The sequence below is a fragment of the Schistocerca nitens genome, chromosome 10 (genome assembly GCF_023898315.1).
Source record: "Schistocerca nitens isolate TAMUIC-IGC-003100 chromosome 10, iqSchNite1.1, whole genome shotgun sequence".
In the NCBI taxonomy this organism is placed as follows: Eukaryota; Metazoa; Arthropoda; class Insecta; order Orthoptera; family Acrididae; genus Schistocerca; species Schistocerca nitens.
Genome location: NC_064623.1, coordinates 30,912,716 through 30,934,774, shown reverse-complemented (window position 1 = coordinate 30,934,774; position 22,059 = coordinate 30,912,716). Strand labels below are relative to the sequence as shown.

The window sequence follows — 22,059 nt, the reverse complement described above, 5'->3', positions numbered from 1 at the left end:
CTTTGAAAAGCGCGCCGCAGCGCGTAACGTGAAGCAGTCGCCCTCCGTTTTCTGGCGGTGGCACCCTTGTCGCAATTGAAGGCTTCGGTGTCTCCCTCCAGCGGGAAAGGGGAAAGGTGGGCTGATCGCGTGGGTTCAAGAAGTGGCCGCATGGGCTCTCGTGGAGAGCTGGCAGTCGGGTCATCGAGAAGCGACTTCTCTGCCGGTGCTAGAGGGACAGTCTACCCGTCCTGCCACTGCAGCCACCCGCCCCCCTGCCCCTCCAAAGTCTGTCCATGACTACCACCGTGCCAATTGGGATGCCTACCGGGAATCCATTGCCTTACAGGTCGACAGCCACTCCCTCACTTTCCACCACCCTGATGACATCACCCATGCCTCTTCCTTCCTTCAGAAGACCATCACTGACGCTGTGGAGGCTCATGTCCCTACCAAACTCATCCACCCTCACCGCCCTACGCTTCCTCCACAGGCCGTCCTTCTTCTGCGTAAATCCCGCAGGCTCTACCGCTCCTTCCTCCGCACTCGTGACCGGGATACTCTCACCCGCCACCGGCAATTACAGCGACATATTCGGAACCTCCTTACAGCAAAGAAACGCCGGGACTGGCGTCAGGCATGCACACGCCTCAACTCCACCCTCCCTGTCAACTCCTCCAAGTACTGGTCAGCCTTCCACCGCCTTACTGGTAGCCATCCCACCCCGCATTACCCCATCCTCCATGACGATCGCCCTTTTCCTGACAACCTCAGTAAGGCTAACCATTTTGCTTCCCACCTATCCGAGGTCTTCTCCATTCCAGACGATCCCCATTTTGATTACTCCCTCTTCCCCACTGTCCTTGACTGCACTGACACCTCGGTCCCCCCGCTCGCCCCTAGCTTCCAGTACTTGGATCGGCTACCCCCCTCCGACATCAACACTCCCATCACCATGCAAGACATCACACTCGTCCTCCGCTCCAAACGCAACACCGCCCCCGGTCATGATGGCGTCACCTACCGTCACCTCAAGGAATCCCCTCCATCCTTCCTATCTGTCCTTGCTACCCTGTACAATGTCCTCCTCTCCACTGGATTTTACCCTGACCTGTGGAAGACTTCCCGTGTCCTGCTGTTCCCTAAGCCTAACAAACCCCCCTCTGCTACCTGTTCCTATCGTCCCATCTGCCTCACCTCCGTGTTCAGTAAGGTCTTTGAGGCCATCCTCTCTCGCCGTATCCACTGCCACCTTAACCAGCACCGCCTCCTTCCTCTTACCCAATGTGGCTTCCGGCCTTCCTTCTCTGCTGACGACCAGCTCCTTAACCTTACCCATCTTCTTTCCCTCCAACTTAACTCCCGTCGCTCTGCTATCTTTGTTTCCCTTGACCTCCAGAACGCCTATGACCGTGTCTGGCATCCCGGGCTCCTTTTCAAACTCCAGACCTATGCTCTCCCCATCAACTTCGTCCGTCTCGTTGCTTCCTTCCTCTCCCATCGTCCCTCCTATGTGACTATCCACAATTCCAACTCCCGTACTTTCTACCCCTCTGCCGGCGTGCCCCAAGGTTCTGTCCTTTCCCCTCTCCTCTATCTCCTGTACACTGCTGATATGCCCAAACCTCCCCCTCCTGTTCATCTTCTCCAGTTCGCTGATGACACCGCCTTCCTAGCCCTTTATCCTACCCTTCAACGGTCCCAACGTACTCTCCAAACCCACCTTGACCAATTCACCGCTTGGTGCAACCAGTGGTTCCTCCGTGTTAATCCCTCCAAGACCCAGGCGATCATCATAGGCCGCACCACCCGCTCCTTCTGCCTCCATGATTTCTACCTCACCATTTATGGCCGTCCTATCCACCTCACTCCTACCCTCAAATACCTTGGCCTCACCCTCGACCGCCACCTCACCTGGACTCCCCATCTCCTTACCATCCAAAACAAAGCTCACAACCGCCTCCGCCTCCTGAAACTCCTGTCCGGCCGGACATGGGGTCTGCATCCTTCCACCATCCTCCACACCTACAAATCCATGATCCGACCCATCATTTGTTATGCCAGCATCGCCTGGATTTCCGCCCCTCCCCGGTTCTATAACGCCCTCCAAATCCTCGAACGCCATGCGCTCCGCCTCGCCTTCCGCATCCGCCTTCCGTCCCCCACGCGCATCCTCTATGACCTCATCCCCTTCCCCCACCTTCTCCTTTTCCTTGAACACATCCGCACACTATATATTGTCCGTCGCCTTGATCCCCCTCACCCCCTGGTGTCTCCCTTCCTCTCCACTCCCGACTAGTTGCCGCGCCTTTACCGTTGTGTCCCTCCCTCTCTCCATCTCCACACCCTCCATCTCCTTTCCCAACACAACTTCCACCGTCTACCACTCCCGGATGATGAGCTTCGCCCTGACATCTACCCTTCCTACCAACTCTAACCCCCTCTTCCTGCGTCCTCCTCAGGGCTCCCTCTCCTCCCCCTCCCTCCTTCTGAGCGGATTTCCCCTCCTACTCACCCTCCATCTCTTATGCCTTCTTTCAGTGTCTCTGCGCTCCCTCCTGCCCTGTCTTCCCTTTTCCTCTTCCGCCCCATGTGTCTCCTGCCTCTTCGTGAACCCACGGTTGCCCCTCCTCTCTTCATCCCACCGCTTCCCCAGCTGCCCCATGCTCTCCCCTCCTTTTCCATCCTCTCTGACCTTTCCCTCGGCAGGTCCCACCTGGTAGTTTTATTCTTCGTCGTGTGTGCTCCAAGTGGGTTTTAAGTGTGTTGTTTCGGAGTGTTTTTAATACTGTGGCCGACTTTTAACCTGTGCCTGCGCATCCAGTGACTTCTATGTGTTTTAAGAATCGCCAACTGTGTTTTTTTTTAACTTTCTGGTGACTTTTTTAACTGTCCCCAATGAACGTCTACATATCAGTGTATTTTTACCTCCATTTTCTCCCCTTACTCTGTTTTATGTTCCCCCTTTTTTACCTCCTTATGTATGTATTATTTTATTCTTGTTTTAATTGTCATGTCACTCGGCTGAAGAGCGGCGGATTGTGCTGCTGACAGCCCTCCCCTGCCCATATGAGGCAGGGGAATGAAATCACAATAAAGAAAAAAAAAATAGAGGGACAGCACGCAGACCGCGGCATCAGCGTAAGCGACGCGCGCAGCGGCTGCGTGGTATGGGGCGTTAACTGCTCGTCGCGAAAGGAATCTTCCTGAGCGTGGGTCCGCGAGGGGCCTAATCTGCAGTTCGGCCGTATGCTGTCGAACGGCCAGGAGGTTCTGAAAATCGGCGCGCCTTCCTGCGTCCGTTGAAACGGCTGGCAGCGGCCGGCTCGGCAGAGAATTTGGAGGTGCTGCGTTGGTTCAGTCCTGGCAGTCGTAACGCACCAGAGGTTGAGTATTGATTGCTAACAGATTTTATGAAGTTTAATTGAATTCACTTATTCTTGTTAATTATACCAGCCGTATATTTTGGGGGTTTTCCGTCATTCATTCTCGTCTGCCCACCCGCGGGAAGGTGGTAATATTAGAAAGGGTGGTACGTTTGTCCCCTTTTGAGGACGGAAGGGGTTGGGAGAGTCAGAGTAAATCTGTGGTTTTGGATTGCTTCTTTCCCCTCCCAGCTTACCTACGGGTTTATTCGACTGTTAGCCTCTGCCATGTCTGTGAAAGTCTAAGGCACCAATGACTGTACTGTTTAAAATGCAAGGCACTAAGACCTGATCCATTCTCTCGCCTGCCATAACTAGTATTACTAGACTCACGTGAACAATATATGCAGCCCGTTTAGTTCAATGATTTGACTTTTATTTTACTGAGATATGTGTGTGATAGTTGATTAACTTATATCCTATTGAGTGCACTTTTCATTTTATCTAGTAATTGCAATATGGTTCTATTTATGGAGTAGATAAACACATTAAAAATGCAAATGAGATCTATTTTGGAGTTTGCTGTGGCGCTATTAACTGTAGCAGGCAACGGCCTTGCCGCAATGGGTACACCGGTTCCCGTCAGATCACCGAAGTTAAGCGCTGTCGGGCGTGGCCGGCACGTGGATGGGTGACCACCCTGGCCACTTTGAGCTGTTGCCATTTTTCGGGGTGCACTCAGCCTCATGATGCCAACTGAGCAGCTACTCGACCGAATGGTGGCGGCTCCGGTCAGAGCAACCATCATAACGACCTAGAGAGCGGTGTGCTGACCACACGCCCCTCCTATCCATCGGCAACCTCAGCTGAGGATGACACGGCGGTCGGATGATCCCGGTGGGCCACTTGTGGCCTGAAGGCGGAGCGCGCGCTTCATTAACTGTAGCAGCTTCCTATGGATCAGCTATATGCAGAGGATTGTTTTTGTTTATCATGGACAGAAAATTAGCACTATATGATTAACCAATGAAAGAGCAGTGGTAGCTGGAAGTGAATAGGAAATGTATTTTACGCTGAATATAATAGAACATGTGCCATATGTAATTTAATATATACTTATAAATGAGAACATATGCATATATACTTATACAGGGTGTTTCAAAAATGACCGGTATATTTGAAACGGCAATAAAAACTAAACGAGCAGCGATAGAAATACACCGTTTGTTGCAATATGCTTGGGACAACAGTACATTTTCAGGCGGACGAACTTTCTAAATTACAGTAGTTACAATTTTCAACAACGGATGGCGCTGCAAGTGATGTGAAAGATATAGAGGACAACGCAGTCTGTAGGTGCGCCATTCTGTACATCGTCTTTCTGCTGTAAGCGTGTGCTGTTCACAACGTGCAAGTGTGCTGTAGACAACATGGTTTATTCCTTAGAACAGAGGATTTTTCTGGTGTTGGAATTCCACCGCCTAGAACACAGTGTTGTTGCAACAAGACGAAGTTTTCAACGGAGGTTTAATGTAACCAAAGGACCGAAAAGCGATACAATAAAGGATCTGTTTGAAAAATTTCAACGGACTGGGAACGTGACGGATGAACGTGCTGGAAAGGTAGGGCGACAGCGTACGGCAACCACAGAGGGCAACGCGCAGCTAGTGCAGCAGGTGATCCAACAGCGGCCTCGGGCTTCCGTTCGCCGTGTTGCAGCTCCGGTCCAAATGACGCCAACGTCCACGTATCGTCTCATGCGCCAGAGTTTACACCTCTATCCATACAAAATTCAAACGCGGCAACCCCTCAGCGCCTCTACCATTGCTGCACGAGAGACATTCGCTAACGATATAGTGCACAGGATTGATGACGGCGATATGCATGTGGGCAGCATTTGGTTTACCGACGAAGCTTATTTTTACCTGGACGGCTTCGTCAATAAACAGAACTGGCGCATATGGGGAACCGAAAAGCCCCATGTTGCAGTCCCATCGTCCCTGCATCCTCAAAAAGTACTGGTCTGGGCCGCCATTTCTTCCAAAGGAATCATTGGCCCATTTTTCAGATCCGAAACGATTACTGCATCACGCTATCTGGACATTCTTCGTGAATTTGTGGCGGTACAAACTGCCTTAGACGACACTGCGAACACCTCGTGGTTTATGCAAGATGGTGCCCGGCCACATCGCACGGCCGACGTCTTTAATTTCCTGAATGAATATTTCGATGATCGTGTGATTACTTTGGGCTATCCGAAACATACAGGAGGCGGCGTGGATTGGCCTCCCTATTCGCCAGACATGAACCCCTGTGACTTCTTTCTGTGGGGACACTTGAAAGACCAGGTGTACCACCAGAATCCAGAAACAATTGAACAGCTGAAGCAGTACATCTCATCTGCATGTGAAGCCATTCCGCCAGACACGTTGTCAAAGGTTTCGGGTAATTTCATTCAGAGACTACGCCATATTATTGCTACGCATGGTGGATATGTGGAAAATATCGTACTATAGAGTTTCCCAGACCGCAGCGCCATCTGTTGTTGACAATTGTAACTACTGTAATTTCGAAAGTTTGTCTGCCTGAAAATGTACTGTTGTCCCAAGCATATTGCAACAAACGGTGTATTTCTATCGCTGCTCGTTTAGTTTTTATTACCGTTTCAAATATACCGTGTAACACCATGGCTCTAATGCTATACTGACCCATTTTGTCTTTGTTTCATTTAATGTTTCATCACTGAGCTTCTGTAAATGTATTTGTTTGAATCGATAACATAAAATTGTATACCCCTTTCTTTATACAAACTTTGATGTCATGATTTGATTGTATGCTGTGTAGCATATCTGTCATTTATATTCTTTGTCCCATTTGGAGGGAACAAAACTTACTGTATATAATTGTAATCCTGTGTAAATAATTTTTTTGTAGAAGTGTCAATATGTGCAAAGGTTCTATGTTATTCAATGCGTTTGTTTGCTGTTATGTAAACTGCTGATCCTCCCTTAGGAATCTTAGTTATTCTGTATATAAGAGGTAGTGTGGTTCCCCTCGGGAACGGAACTGGGTAGCGCGCGCAAAATGTGATTGGCCTAGGTGGAAAAGGTGGAACTGATAGTCAGTCGGGGACGAGCCAGCAGTCAGAGATGAGCTACGAGTCCGTGCACTGCCGTGTAAAAGTTGCATAGTGCTGGTTTCGAGAGAGGCTTTTCTGTTATTTTCCAACGCCTCGGATGGATGGATAAATAGCTGGGCTATTCTGGAATTTGTATCTATCATCGCCACCAAGAAATGACAGAGTCCAGCAATTCTGCCTGCAATTCCACCTACCAACATGTAGTTGCCACCACATTGCGCAATCATTGCAACGTCATATTGTAAGGATGTACAGTGAAGGATCAGCTTAATGGATGTGTTATTGTGCTGAAATATAAGGTAATGTGTATCTCAATTTATGTACCTACCTTGATTTTTCTCCTCATCATAACACCTCTCAGGGTCCTCTCCGTTTGAACAAAAGTGATTACCGAGTGTCCTTATTGAAAGTACGTTAAAACTCAGTTTGCTAATTAATGCCTATTGGACAGAGTAAAATTAAAGTTAATGTGGCAAGAGAGTGAGTTAAAGTTATTGATACTTGCCGAAATAATTTTCTTAGTAATACTGCTTATTAAAGTGCTGTTGCCAACTGCAAAATTAAAAGTTCTTAAGACTCAGGCTTATAAAGTTTTGCTTAGTAAATGATCACATTACTGCCTGTTGTAAATCGCAGAAAGTGAGTCAGTATCTTACAGTAATATTAATTTTATGTCTCATGGTAGTAAAAGTGGAAAATTGCACAGTAGGAAATTATATACTCATGGTTACTAAGTGTTTGTCTCTCTTGTGTGCATATTAACAGTATAAAGACCACTCAGTTTGTGTAAGCCTTGAAAGTGATAGTGTTTTCCTGTATGTGTTATAATTTTGCAAATAGTTTGTGCTGTCCAGTTGTTAGCTTCAATCTTAAAACATATGTGTGTCAGAGTTCATTGCACTCGCGTGTGGCCAAGTCTAGGTTGTGTTTGTCCGTTATATTTACTTATACCTACTTTCTTAAATGAGAATGTTAATCATTCTCTTGCCTAGTTAGGCTGGCGGCCGTTGTCTTTATCCGTTGAACAGTGCAGATAGGCAAAATTTTGTTTGGTACTGTTCAAATATTTACGTAATTCTGTTCTTTCATTTCCGATAAGCCACTTCCGTTAGGTACAACACGGTCAACTTAACAAAAATCCTCCCAGAGGGTAACACTGCTCTGTTGCTTCATACCATAATTGCTATAACAAGATAATTCTGTTTGCAAACTGCCTCCAGCTTCGAGGTTATGGTGTAGCGGTAGCAGACAGGATTGTTATACGTGGCTTTTCCGTGACAGGACTATTTTGTTCTGTTGGGGACATACTACGTAATAAACCAAACTTGGTACTTTATAGTATAAGCTACGTAAATACGCTGTTGTAGTGTTATAACCGGTCATTTTTGAAACACCCTGTATAAGTAAAATTATCTTTCTTGAATGTAACGTTTAGTCGTCCAGCACGTCCGGCTGTGACACTTTCTTCTTATTTATTTGCATTTATTAAATTACAGATAGCACTTGCTCCATTACACTTAGCATATATATATATATATATATATATATATATATATATATATATATATATATATATATTACCTGGAGTGCAGAGTGGACGTACTTTATAGGTACGTGAAGGCATTGCAAGCAACAAGCCCAAAATGGCGTTTATCAGCATAAGTAGCGGCAAATGCCCAAGAATGTTAAAATAGTGTCTAATTTTGAGTGTACTAAAATTAGTTGAAATCAGCAGAGACTGTAGTGAGACGAACTACAACGGACGCCAACCCTATCAAAATACATGCCAGACACTCATAATCAGTACCTTTTCAACTTACGCATACAGGGTACAATGGGATTACGACTCTGCTACTATGAACTGTCTATATTACACAGCACTGAGATTTTATTATTATATTGTTGACGTTAATGGGAGAGGGGATATTGCCGTAATTATAGTTTCCTGATCGTAGCGGAAAAATCACTTCCACGTTTAGGGACTGCCAAATATGGAAGTTACAGCATTAAAAGCAGCAAGTGCTCAGTTTTTATCGTGCCGTTCTGTTACTACGTCTCTGCCGCTTGAAGCACTAGCATCTCTTCACTTGTCAAAAGGTACCTTTTTTTTCACTATAGAGTTTCGCTATTGTTTGTTATAGACTGTTATGGGATTATACAAAAGCTGCGGATGATGCTGTGGTATATCGAGAGGTTGTAACAATGGAAAATTGTACTGAAATGCAGCGAATTGACGCATGGTGCAGGGAATGGCAATTGAATCTCAATGTAGACAAGTGTAATGTGCTGCAAATACATAGAAAGAAAAATCCCTTATCATTTAGATACAATGTAGCAGGTCAGCAACTGGAAGCAGTTAATTCCATAAATTATCTGGGAGTACGCATTAGGAGTGATTTAAAATGGAATGATCACATAAAGTTGATAGTCGGTAAAGCAGACGCCAGACTGAGATTCATTGGAAGAATCCTAAGGAAATGCAATCCGAAAACAAAGGAAGTAGGTTACAGTACGCTTGTTCGCCCACTGCTTGAATACTGCTCAGCAGTGTGGGATCCGTAACAGATAGGGTTGATAGAAGAGAGAGAGAAGGTCCAACGGAGAGCAGCGCGCTTCGTTACAGGATCGCGAAAGCGTTACGGAGATGATAGATAAACTCCAGTGGAAGACTCTGCAGGAGAGACGCTCAGTAGCTCGGTACGGGCTTTTGTTGAAGTTTCGAGAACATACCTTCACCGAGGAGTCAAGCAGTATATTGCTCCCTCCTACGTATATCTCGCGAAGAGACCATGAGGATAAAATCAGAGAGATTAGAGCCCACACGGAGGCATACCGACAATCCTTCTTTCCACGAACAATACGAGACTGGAACAGAAGGGAGAACCGATAGTGGTACTCAAAGTACCCTCCGCCACACACCGTCAGGTGGCTTGCGGAGTATGGATGTAGATGTAGATGTAGAAATCGTGTCTTTTGTACCAGAACATTTATTATACCATGGGATTTTTATCCCTACACCCACGTTCAGCCGAAAACAATAGTTTTTACTGTACATTCGGGTTCTTGAAATAAAACTTAGTCATTCAGTAAAATAGCAGAATTCCAGCAAGAATGGCAACTTATTCATTATAGGTGCAGCTCAAAAGGCACTCATGGAATCACACGAAAGTTAGAACACACTCAAGGGAAGAGGCAGAAAGATGCTTGAAAGGAGCGTACTCACCAGAAACGAGACGAGAGCCGGAAGAGAGAACTGACTGCGGCAGCCAGCGTCCAGCCGGCAATGGCGACGGAGAACCATCTTCAGCAAACTGGCAGCCATCTTCCAGTTTTTATTACGTCAAGACGGGAGACGGCACTGGTTGCTGATCTGACAGGACAAATAATCACAAACTACTCGAAAAGGTATTCTTGCACCTAGTTCGAGAGTATTTCCTCCAACACGAATACTAGATCGTTTTTGCACTATTTTTTGCAGTATATTTTTTCATAGAACAAGCTCGCACAGTGTGATGAGGTGCCCATCAGCTGCGCCTCATTGCAGCTGACGTACCAGCCAAGTCGGATTGTATGAGCTGCCCGTAGGAGTAATACAAAGTAAAATACTACTCTCTGCCTTCCAAATTTTAACAGAACATGGTTTAAATCACTTAGGTGAGAATTTGCGTGCTTAAATTAAACATCTACGTTGGATAACTGCAATCCTCTAAATGTTTTACATGGCACAACGCCATTGTGTTTGAGTGGGCGAAGCACCCAAAACCTTTTTCACTAAACCGGCACAGATTGCAACTTCAGGATCTAATTTCTCTTGTCATAAAAAAAACCAGTTCAATAGTATTTAAATCTTCCTAGCTAATGCTAGGAGGAACATTCAAATGTTTGTTGTTGTTGTTTTTTTTACGAATAAAGCGGCCGACTTAACAAAATATACCGGAGTAGAAAGTTCAATGGACCTTCCGTGAATCCTCGTAGATCCTCTTGATGCTTCCAGTTTTGTACTGTTATAAGTCTCGTCAGTCCAAAATGCTATATTCGCTTGGGATGTCTGTGAGGTAATATTTTCAAAGTGTCGAGCTCGTGACACTGTGCTGATGAACTAGAGGCAACAAAGCTACTCAGTCTTCCCCATTCATTCCAGCTTCCGGTGAGAGGGGTAGCATAGTAACATCAACCAAGAACTAAGGTGGGATCGCAGGTCTTCAGAGTCTAATACCAGAGAACAGTTATTATTTAGCCAAGAAAACCACCTAAAAGCACAACATTTACGTAACTGCACTCTCTAAACAAAGTTTTTCTTCAGTAAAAGCGATAGTGAGCCTTCTCGGCCAGTCAGTGGGAATCTGACAGATTTATTCCGTCCTTCTGACTAGATTAATATTTCCATAAACTACACAGCACCGGTTGAGAAAATGGTCACAGTTTCCTTTGTTCAGCTGGCGAAAACACTCCACCATAAAAGCAAATCTCATTCGTTATATAGTATGGACTAACAGGAGGAGCTATTACAGCTGCCAGAATCGTATCCTACAGTTACATGTGGGCTCGCAATGGAGTGGATGCCTTTCCTTGATAGATTCCTCAGCCCAGCGGTCAATACTGTTCTTGTAGGCATTCACTTAAACCCAGACCATCTGGTGCAACCAGCAACCAGAAGCACCAACTACTTTCGCTTTCTGATGATTGAAGGTAACACTCATAAGTTGCGCCTTAGTCACTACGTATTGATCTGGAATAGCACTAGTGGTGTTTTCACTCTATAGACAGCAGAAGAGTGGTGTTCACACTCGATCCTACTCAGCATCCCCAGTGAATATACAGCTAAGATGGACGATGGACCTATGATGCATTTGGGACGGTTTCGAAAGTTATTGCAGATTCTAGATACTAGACGTCTATCATTGGACTTTGGCAGAATATGGTGTACTGTTCTCCCTGTAAGTGGCCTGTCCCAGAATGAGTGGCGAGCCTTACTGATCCTAATAAGTTAACAAGACCAGTTGGGCTACTGAAGCCATAACCTGTCAGTGCGCAGATGGAGAGAGAAGCCTACAGTCCTTCCCTGGAGCTTTTTGTTTGGACCTGTGTTATTCACAGTTGCTCTCAGACATCAGCTGGGAATGTGACATGAAACGTTCTGGCTTTATTCGAGATCACACACTGAAAAGCTACCGTGGAACCCCTGGAACACTGTCCAATTTCAACATCTGCTGTCATCTGGGCGTAGCTGATACACATTTCTGATGTATCTTTCTGTCAAGAATAATGAGACTAGCGTTGACCTCTGGAAGACCAGTGGTCTGTCATACGATATCAGTTCAGTAATGTCTAGCGTTGGTTGAGATTTTCAGCTTTGTGGAAGTGCGCTGTAAGGACTCACTCGTCCCGGATCCACTCTTCATGAGGACGGACATCCATTGCAATCTACTGTTGAAAATAAGGATGGACTTTCACACGCGTTCTGGCCTCTGTCGTCCAACTTTACAATTGAATTCGCTTTTAACTGTAGCAGGCCGATTATGTCTCATTAGTACCAAAGGTTTTGGTCATCCTTGGACATCAGTTGAGATACACAAAAAGTTTGCGATGATGGTCTAGATTGCCAATTAGACGCTATTCGAATAATTTCACTTGGCGCTGGTAGATATGAAGACAACGCACCCAGATCTCTCAGTACTAATCTGCGACTAGATTCTGTGGACGTGTTTCATCCTCAAGCCTGAGGTGTCCTCTCTGTAAAGATGCACACTCGTCGTAACCTGCTTTAAAAGAGGAGGATGAACTTCTAGTGCCACTCTGAGCTCTGCCGTCCAATGGTACTTTGAGAATTCACCTCGGGCTTTAACAGACTGTCTTCCTTCGGCATTTTGCACTATCGGACTTAGCCAACCTCGGACATCAGTTCGTGCGGACACAGAAGAGCATATGGTGCAGGCAGAGTTTGTCAGTACAATCTGGGCACAGGACGGTCAACGATAGTAGATGTCAGTACTGCACCGCTGTATGTTGCTCCAATCTCAGTCCAACTTCACAGTCTAACTGACACTTGTGGCCTCAGACACTCTCGGTTCTGGTGCTGATTGGGTTCGTCAGTACTGGTTGTTGAGCTAGCTGCGACCGAGGACAGGTATAGATTTGTCCCAGCGTTGGCAAATGAGGGGGCTGCACAGAAGAATGTTCCTCTGGTCCCTGCCGCCTAGAACTGCACTGATCGAAGCTAGTTGAGTATCCGGCAGCAGTGGCCTTGGACATCAGATGAGGTAGAGGCACAAGATCTTCTGGTGCCGGTCGAGTTTCTCGGAGCTGTGGAACCGGACTGTGGACAGTAGGCGCCTACTTGTGTCCACTGCTGGTAAACGAGAAGGCTTGCCAGCCAGAGGTTACCTCGGCCCCTGTACACCCACGCTGGTGGGTGGCTGACGCGCGCCCTGAGTCGCCCTGGAACGGCCGCCGGCAGCAGCTGCGGCTCTGCAGGAGGAGAGGAAGCGGCGGCTCCGGAGGGATCCCCAGCTGCGCCGGTGTGCTGTCTGCGCGGCACTGCCTCCGCCCGGCGGCCTTCTGCCTGCCTCTCGGCCGGACCGGCCGCCACCGCGCTCTGACGTAACGCCGGACGAGGCTCCTTTCCCTGCGCTGGCGCACGCCCGCTCCGGCCGCTGTGAACAGACAGGACGGTCAGAGAGGGGGAGAGAAGTGTGTAGCAGCCGCCGAGACCTGTTCCGCGTGCGAGCCGCCGCCCACATTCCGTGCCTCCAGTTAGCACACTTCTTCCTGCACCACACAGTGTGCGGTTTGCAGGGGGGGATGGGGGGGGATTTCCCCTCCTCTGCATCAGACCATCCCCTCCTCTGGTTTTAGTTTATGCATCCCAACCTGGGATTTTTATCTCCCATGCACCGGAGTAAAACTTTACATATAATTTAAATTTATGGAGCCGAACACTGAAAGTTTTTAATACAGTCTTACTATTAATACTATTAATATGTTCGCTTATTAATTTTGCAAAAGTGTTATGTAGTAGGTAACATTTCGAAACATTTAGAACTAAATGACAAGACGACGCACGCCACATTTCCGTAGCATGCCACAATGTTGCAAGACGTCGCCCCAGCGTAAACGAGGCTTTCTAAGCCAGGTCTGTATTGTATGGTGGATGTGATGTGTTGCGTACGAAACTAAAACCTTCAATCAGATCCAAAAGTCGTGGAAAACTGTGAAGAGGTGTCACCCTGCAGCAAGATAACGCTCGGCCACATTCTGCCAAACGGACGGCCGACGCAATAAAGAAGTTGAGATTCGAGGTGCTGGAACATCCACCATACAGTCCAGACCCGGCTCCAAGCGATTTTCACATGTTTGGACCCTTAACGGAGGCACTACAGGGAAGAAGATTTGAAAGTGATGATGACGTCATTGCTGCTGTGCAAAATTGGTTGCAGATGTAACCGATGAACGTATTTTCTGATGAAATAAAAAAACTCGTAAAACGTCGGGAAAACTGCATTGAAGTCCAGGATGGTTACGTAGAAAAGTAACGCATGTTTCACTTTTCTATCATCAGAATAAGTGCAGCTTTTCACAAATGTGCCTTTACTTTTTGAATTCCCGTCGTATACCTGTATGTAGATGATTTTGTAAATAAGCTTCACCTATAATATAGTTTTAAAGATGTAACAAGGGATGGTTTCTCTGATATTGCATACGCGTGAATAGTGAGTTTCGGCATTAACATCTATTTATAAATAATTGTTTAACCATGGGTAACGTCACGGTCAAAGCTAGTAACATATATAATTGTGCTAACTCCCTAAGACATCCCCCCCACTGGTAAAAGCACAAATCGCACACTGGCACCACATACTGTAATCTATACTGCTGTATACACTATGCGATCGAAAGATTCCGAGCGCCTGGCTGAAAATGACTTACAAGTTCGTGGCGCTCTCTATCGGTAATGCTGGAATTCAATATGGTGTTGGCCCGCCCTTAGGGCGCGTTTATGCTGCCACCTCGCAGCTCGCTGCTCGCCAGCAAGGCGCGGCGATGATGAATCAAACCCACAGAATCCCACCGCCCCGTTCAGCGCGCACCATCGCAGCTCGCGCCGCTCGCTGCTCGCTACTCGCTACGATCCTCGCCAGGCGATGATATCAAGCTGGTTTGTGTTTCGCGCTACGACCATCGCCGCCCGGCCTGAAACTTGTACTGTGATTGACTGCTTCAAGGCAGATTCGAATCCAGGCCTTGGAAAACTTTTCACTCATCGCTTCAGTGAGCATATACAGGGTGAGTCACCTAACGTTACCGCTGGATATATTTCGTAAACCACATCAAATACTGACAAACCGATTTCACAGACCGAACGTGAGGAGAGCGGCTAGTGTAATTGTTTAATACAAACCATACAAAAATGCACGGAAGTATATTTTTCAACGCAAACCTACGTTCTTTTAAATGGAACCACGTTAGTTTTATTACCACATCTGGACATATAAACAAATACGTAATCAGTACCGTTTGATGCATTGTAAAATGTTAATTACATCCGGATATATTGTAACCTAAAGTTGTCGCTTGAGTACCACTCCTCCGCTGTTCGATCATGTGTATCGAATTACGTAAGGATCCAAAGGTCACCGCTTTCACCCGTTTCATGTGTCGCTACATCAGCAATTACATGGTGATGGCTTTAATCATCGAGTGCAATTCTGTCAATGGGCATTAACAGAGAATGCGTTGCAGTTCTACCAGTTTACCGATGAAGCGGGTTTCACAAACCACGGGGCAGTGAATCTACGGAACATGCATTACTGGTCCGTGGACAATCCTCGCTGGCTCAGACAGGTAGAGCGACAGCGACCGTGGACTGTAAATGTATGGTGCGGAATCATTGGCGACCACCTCATTGGTCCTCACTTCATTGCAGGGGCCCAAACAGCTGCAACATACATCGCGTTTCTACAGAATGATCTGCCAACGTTGCTCGAAAATGTCCCACTGGAAACGCGTCGACGTATGTGGTATCAGCATGATGGTGCACCTGCACATTCCGCAATTAACACTAGGCTGACCCTTGACAGGATGTTCGACGGGCGTTTCATAGGACGTGGAGGATAAATTGGCCAGCCCGTTCTCCTGATCTTACACCTCTGGACTTCTTTCTGTGGGGTACCTTAAAGGAGAATGTGTACCGTGATGTGCCTACAACCCCAGAGGATATGAAACAACGTATTGTGGCAGCCTGCGGCGACATTACACCAGATGTACTGCGGCGTGTACGACATTCATTACGCCAGAGATTAGCAATTGTGTGCAGCAAATGATGGCCACCACATTGAACATCTATTGGCCTGACATGTCGGGACACACTCTATTCCACTCCGTAATTGAAAACGGAAACCACGTGTGTACGTGTACCTCACCCCTCATGGTAATGTACATGTGCGTCAGTGAAAAAGACCAATAAAAAGGTGTTAGCATGTGGACGTAATGTGCTGTTCCAGTCTCTTCTGTAGCTAAGGTCCATCACCGTTCCCTTTGGATCCCTACGTAATTCGGTGCTCTCCGATACACACGATCGAACAGCGGAGGAGTGGTACTCAAGCATCAACTTTAGGTTACAATATATCCGGATGTAATTAACATTTTACAATGCAACAAACGGAACTGATTACGTATTTGTTTATATGTTCAGATGTGCTAACAAAACTAACGGGGTTCCATTTAAAAAAACGTAGGTTTGTGTTAAAAAACATACTTCCGTGCATTTTTTTATGGTTTGTATTAACCAATTACACTAGCCCCTCTCCTCACGTTCGGTCTGTGGAATCGATTCGTCAGTATTTGATGTGGTTTACGAAATATATCCAGCGGTAATGTTAGGTGACTCACCCTGTATACATCATAGATGGTTTGAGACCTTAAAAGATCTATGGAACCGAATAGTTTCATTTGATTACAAGCATTACTGTTGCTCATATTACAGAGACCACAAAGAAGAATTGTTAAAAGTTCTTTTAAAAAATATTTTTAGGTGTTTCTTTAGAAACTAACTCATACTTCACTATATTACAACTACGTTCTGTTCTGTACAAAAAGAAGCATAGCAAAAATCGTTAATAAAGCTCAAGGGCTGGAGTCATATCCTTGGAGTCTAAAATATTCAGTACATAATTATCGAATGATTCTTTTTGTCAAACTGTAGCACTGCAGTGGTGACACTGGTTCTCGGCAGATCACAGAAGTTAAGCGCTGTCGGGCTGGGCTAGCACTCGGATCGGTAACCATCCAGTCTACTGAGCGCTGTTCGCAAGCGGGGACCACTCAGCCCTTGTGAGGCAAAGTGAGGAGCTACTTGACTGTGAAGTAGCGGCTCCGGTCTTGTAAACTGACATTCGCCCAGGAGGGCGGTGTGCTGACCATATACCTCTACATATCCGCGTCGTAACGACAGTAGGTGAGGATGACACGGCGGCCGGTCGGTACCGTTGGGCCTTCCGAGAACTGTTCGGACGGAGAGAGAAGCACTGAAATTTATCTTGCTCTTATAGATACACACTATCTGATCAAAAGTATCTGGGCAACTCTGTGTAATACTGAACTGGCCACTAGACGTCACAAGAGTAAGTATGAAAGGATGCGGGGAGTGTTGTGTTGTCAGTGGAGAGGCAGTGACAACAGAATGGGTCTGTCTGGAGAGCTCACTGACCCCGAATCTCGAGTTGTAATAATTGGATGTAGCCCGAGTAACAAATCCATCAGAGACGTTTAAGCCCTTCTACAGGGTGAAAAGTATTTAAACCGACAAACTCTGGGAGGTTGTAGGGGACATCAAAACAAATATTTGTTCCTAATGTCATTTTTTCGTATGAGTAGTATTTCAACCGGCAGAGAAAGATTTCTCTGGCGGCAAATTAATTAAACCAACCAACATTTTTCCATTTTTTTGTGACCAAGAGACAACACATTAACACAACCCAATTCCAATTACAGTAGCTTTTCAAATATTCCTCCATTGACACGTAAACGAAGGTTACACCGTCTGATCATGTTCTGTCATACACGGGCAAAAACCCCAGGAGTATCCTGAATTGTTCCTGATGCTGCTACTATCTGGGCAATCAGATCCTCTTCTGATCTACATCTACATCTACATCTACATCCATACTCCGCAAGCCACCTGACGGTGCGTGCCGGAGGGTACCTTGAGTACCACTATCGGTTCTCCCTTCTATTCCAGTCTCGTATTGTTCGTGGAAAGAAGGATTGTCGGTATGCTTCTGTGTGGGCTCTAATCTCTCTCATTTTATCCTCATGGTCTCTTCGCGAGATATACGTAGGAGGGAGCAATATACTGCTTGACTCTTCGGTGAAGGTATGTTCTCGAAACTTCAACAAAAGCCCGTACCGAGCTACTGAGCGTCTCTCCTGCAGAGTCTTCCACTGGAGTCCATCTATCATCTCCGTAACGCTTTCGCGATTACTAAATAATCCTGTAACGAAGGGCGCTGCTCTCCGTTGGTTCTTCTCTATCTCTTCTATCAACCCTATCTGGTACGGATCCCACACTGCTGAGCAGTATTCAAGCAGTGGGCGAACAAGCGTACTGTAACCTACTTCCTTTGTTTTCGGATTGCATTTCCTTAGGATTCTTCCAATGATTCTAAGTCTGGCAGCTGCTTTACCGACGATCACCTTTATATGATCATTCCATTTTAAATCACTCCTAATGCATACTCCCAGATAATTTATGGAATTAAATGCTTCCAGTTGCTGACCTGCTATTTTGTAGCTAAATGATAAGGGATCTATCTTTCTATGTATTCGCAGCGCATTACACTTGTCTACATTGAGATTCAATTGCTATTCCCTGCACCATGCGTCAATTCGCTGCAGATCCTCCTGCATTTCAGTACAATTTTCCATTGTTACAACCTCTCGATATACCACAGCATCATCCGCAAAAAGCCTCAGTGAACTTCCGATGTTATGCACAAGGTCATTTATGTATATTGTGAATAGCAACTGTCCTACGACACTCCCCTGCAGCACACCTGAAATCACTCTTACTTCGGAAGACTTATCTCCATTGAGATTGACATGCTGCGTTCTGTTATCTAGGAACTGTTCAATCCAATCACACAATTGGTCTGATAGTCCGTATGCTCTTACTTTGTTCATTAAACGACTGTGGGGAACTGTATCGAACGCCTTGCGGAAGTCAAGAAACACGGCATCTACCTGAGAACCCGTGTCTATGGCCCTCTGAGTCTCGTGGACGAATAGCGCGAGCTGGGTTTCACACGACCGTCTTTTTCGAAAACCATGCTGATTCCTACTGAGTAGATTTCTAGTCTCCAGAAAAGTCATTATACTCGAACATAATACGTGTTTCAAAATTCTACAACTGATCGACGTTAGAGATATAGGTCTATAGTTCTGCACATCTGTTCGACGTCCCTTCTTGAAAACGGGGATGACCTGTGCCCTTTTCCAATCCTTTGGAACGCTACGCTCTTCTAGAGAACTACGGTACACCGCTGCAAGAAGGGGGGCAAGTTCCTTCGCGTACTCTGTGTAAAATAGATTTTCTCGCCATTTTCTGATAGATTTTCTGCTGATGCGACAGCAATTGCGGAAACAAGGTTGCGCATCTCTCCCCACACAAAAAGTCCAGAGGGGACATGTCTGGGGATCGAACAGGCCATGGTACAGGACCACCTCTGCCAATCCACGTTTCTGGGACGTCGGTCCAGGAATCGACGCACACGACGACTGAAATGTGCCGGCGCCCCGTCATGTTGGAACCACATGCGTTGTCTTGTAGGGAGCGGGACGTCTTCCAGCGATTCTGGCAATGCTCTGGTGAGAAAATTGTAATAGTGCCTGCCATTTAATGGCCTAGGTAGCAGATACGGCCCAATTAAACAGTCCCCAACAACACTGACCCACACATTAACGAAGAACCCCACTTGATGAGCGCTAGTAACTGTGGCATGTGGGTTATCCTCACTCCAAACATATGTTGAAGACTCCATCACGCCCGAACGTTGCTTCATTGGTAAACAAGACAGAGGATGGAAATGTAGGATGCATTTCACACTGTTTCAGGTACCACTGCGAAAATTGTGTTCTGGGTGGATTATCAACTGGTTCCAGGTTGTGGACACGCTGTAAATGAAATGGACGTAACAACTGCTCTCGAAGGACTGTTCTTACATTCGTCTGATTCATCCCCATGTTACATGCAATTGCACGAGTGCTGATTGAAGGATCTCGCTCCACATGCTGCAAGTCAGCTTCCTCAAATTGCAGCGTTCTTACCGTGCGACGGCGTCCCTGTCCAGGTAATCTGCTAAATGACCCGGTCTCACGCAGACGCTGGTACACAGCAGCAAAGGTCGTATGATGCGGGATACGGCGATTAGGATATTGTTGTTGATAAACCCGCTGTGCAGCTCGTCCGTTGTGGTGCGCTACGTAGTACGCACCAACCATATCAGTGTACTCACTCCAGGTGTATCGCTCCATTAGTAAACAGAGACAATGCACTACTACACTTGTGGACAGCAGTTGCCTGCAACTGAAGAGCGTAATACGCCCTCTAACAATTGAAGATCGTAATATGGCCTCTAACAACTGAAGGGCGTAATACGGCCTCCACCGGTTTAAATAATCCTCATAAGAAAAAATGACATTAGGGAAAATTATTTGTTTTGATGTCCCCTACAACCTTCCAGAGTTTGTCGGTTTAAATACTTTTCACCCTGTGTACTGCTGTATACACTATGCGATCAAAAGTATCCGAACGCCTGGCTGAAAATGACTTACTCCATCGGTAATGCTGCAATTCAATTTGGTGTTGGCCCACCCTTAGCCGCGATGACAGCTTCCACTCTCGTAGGCACACGTTCAATTAGGTGCTGGAAGCTTTCTTGTGGAATGGCAGCCCATTCTTCACGGAGTGTCCAAGGAATAGAAAAGCAACTGAAATCACTCAACAAAGTCCACTGGACGTGACAGGATTCCAATTCGATTCTACACAGAGTACGCGAAATAACTTGGCCCCGTTCTAACAGCCGTGTACCGCAAGTCTCTAGAGGAACGGAAGGTTCCAAATGATTGGAAAAGAGCACAGGTAGTCCCAGTTTTCAAGAAGGGTCGTCGAGCAACTGCGCAAAACTATAGGCCTATATCTCTGACATCGATCTGTTGTAGAATTTTAGAACATGTTTTTCGCTCGCGTATCATGTCATTTCTGGAAACCCAGAATCTACTCTGTATGAATCGACATGGATTCCGGAAACAGCGATCGTGTGAGACCCAACTCGCTTTATTTGTTCATGAGACCCAGAAAATATTAGATACAGGCTCCCAAGTAGATGTCATCTTCCTTGTCTTCCGGAAGGCGTTCGATACTGTTCCGCACTGTCGCCTGATAAACAAAGTAAGAGCCTACGGAATATCAGACCAGGTGTGTGGCTGGATTGAAGAGTTTTTAGCAAACAAGACACGGCATGTTGTTCTCAATGGAGAGACGTCTACAGACGTTAAAGTAACCTCTGGCGTGCCACAGGGGAGTGTTATGGGACCATTGCTTTTCACAATATATATAAATGACCTAGTAGTTAGTGTCGGAAGTTCCGTGCGGCTTCTCGTGCATGATGCTGTAGTATACAGAGAAGTTGCAGCATTAGAAAATTGTAGCGAAATGCAGGAAGATCTGCAGCGGATAGGCACTTGGTGCAGGGAGTGGCAACTGACCCTTAACATAGACAAATTTGATGTACTGCGAATACATAGAAAGAAGGATCCTTTACTGTATGATTATATGATAGCGGAACAAACACTGGTAGCAGTTACATCTGTAAAATATCTCGGAGTATGCGTGCGGAACGATTTGAAGTGGAATGATCATATAAAATTAATTGTTGGTAAAGCTGGTGCCAGGTTGAGATTCATTGGGAGGGTCCTTAGAAAATGCAGTCCATCAACAAAACATTCGTTCGACCTATACTTGAGTATTGCTCATCACTGTGGGATCCGTACCACGTCAGGCTGACGGAGATATAGAGAAGATCCAAAGAATAGCGGCGCGTTTCGTCACAGGGTTATTTGGTAAGCGTGATAGCGTTACGGAGATGTTTAACAAACTCAAGTGGCAGACTCTGCAAGAGAGGCGCTCTGCATCGCGGTGTAGCTTGCTCGCCAGGTTTCGAGAGGGTGCGTTTCTGGATGAGGTATCAAATATATTGCTTCCCCCTACTTATACCTCCCGAGGAGATCACGAATGTAAAATTAGAGAGATTCGAGTGCGCACGGTGGCTTTCCGGCAGTCGTTCTTCCCGCGTACCATACGCGACTGGAACCCACTCGAGAGGGTGTGTTTCTGGATGAGGTATCAAATATATTGCTTCCCCCTACTTATACCTCCCGAGGAGATCACGAATGTAAAATTAGAGAGATTCGAGTGCGCACGGAGGCTTTCCGGCAGTCGTTCTTCCCGCGTACCATACGCGACTGGAACAGGAAAGGGAGGTAATGACAGTAGCACCTAAAGTGCCCTCCGCCACACACCGC

General features: G+C 46.3%; 2 protein-coding genes across 2 annotated transcripts in view; both read right to left on the bottom strand.

Annotated features, from left to right (window-relative positions):
- The window catches only part of LOC126210442 (uncharacterized), a 128,015-nt gene extending 116,307 nt beyond the window's left edge, over positions 1-11,708 (bottom strand). The window contains exon 1 of the mRNA XM_049939674.1: positions 9,707-11,708. Coding sequence (XP_049795631.1) covers positions 9,707-9,805 — 99 coding nt within the window. The 5' untranslated portion in view covers positions 9,806-11,708. The remainder of the gene's footprint in view (positions 1-9,706) is intronic.
- A 992-nt stretch (positions 11,709-12,700) lies between these two features.
- LOC126209824 (proline-rich protein 2-like) overlaps positions 12,701-22,059 on the bottom strand; it is a 79,778-nt gene continuing 70,419 nt past the window's right edge. The window contains exon 3 of the mRNA XM_049938956.1: positions 12,701-13,136. Coding sequence (XP_049794913.1) covers positions 12,701-13,136 — 436 coding nt within the window. The remainder of the gene's footprint in view (positions 13,137-22,059) is intronic.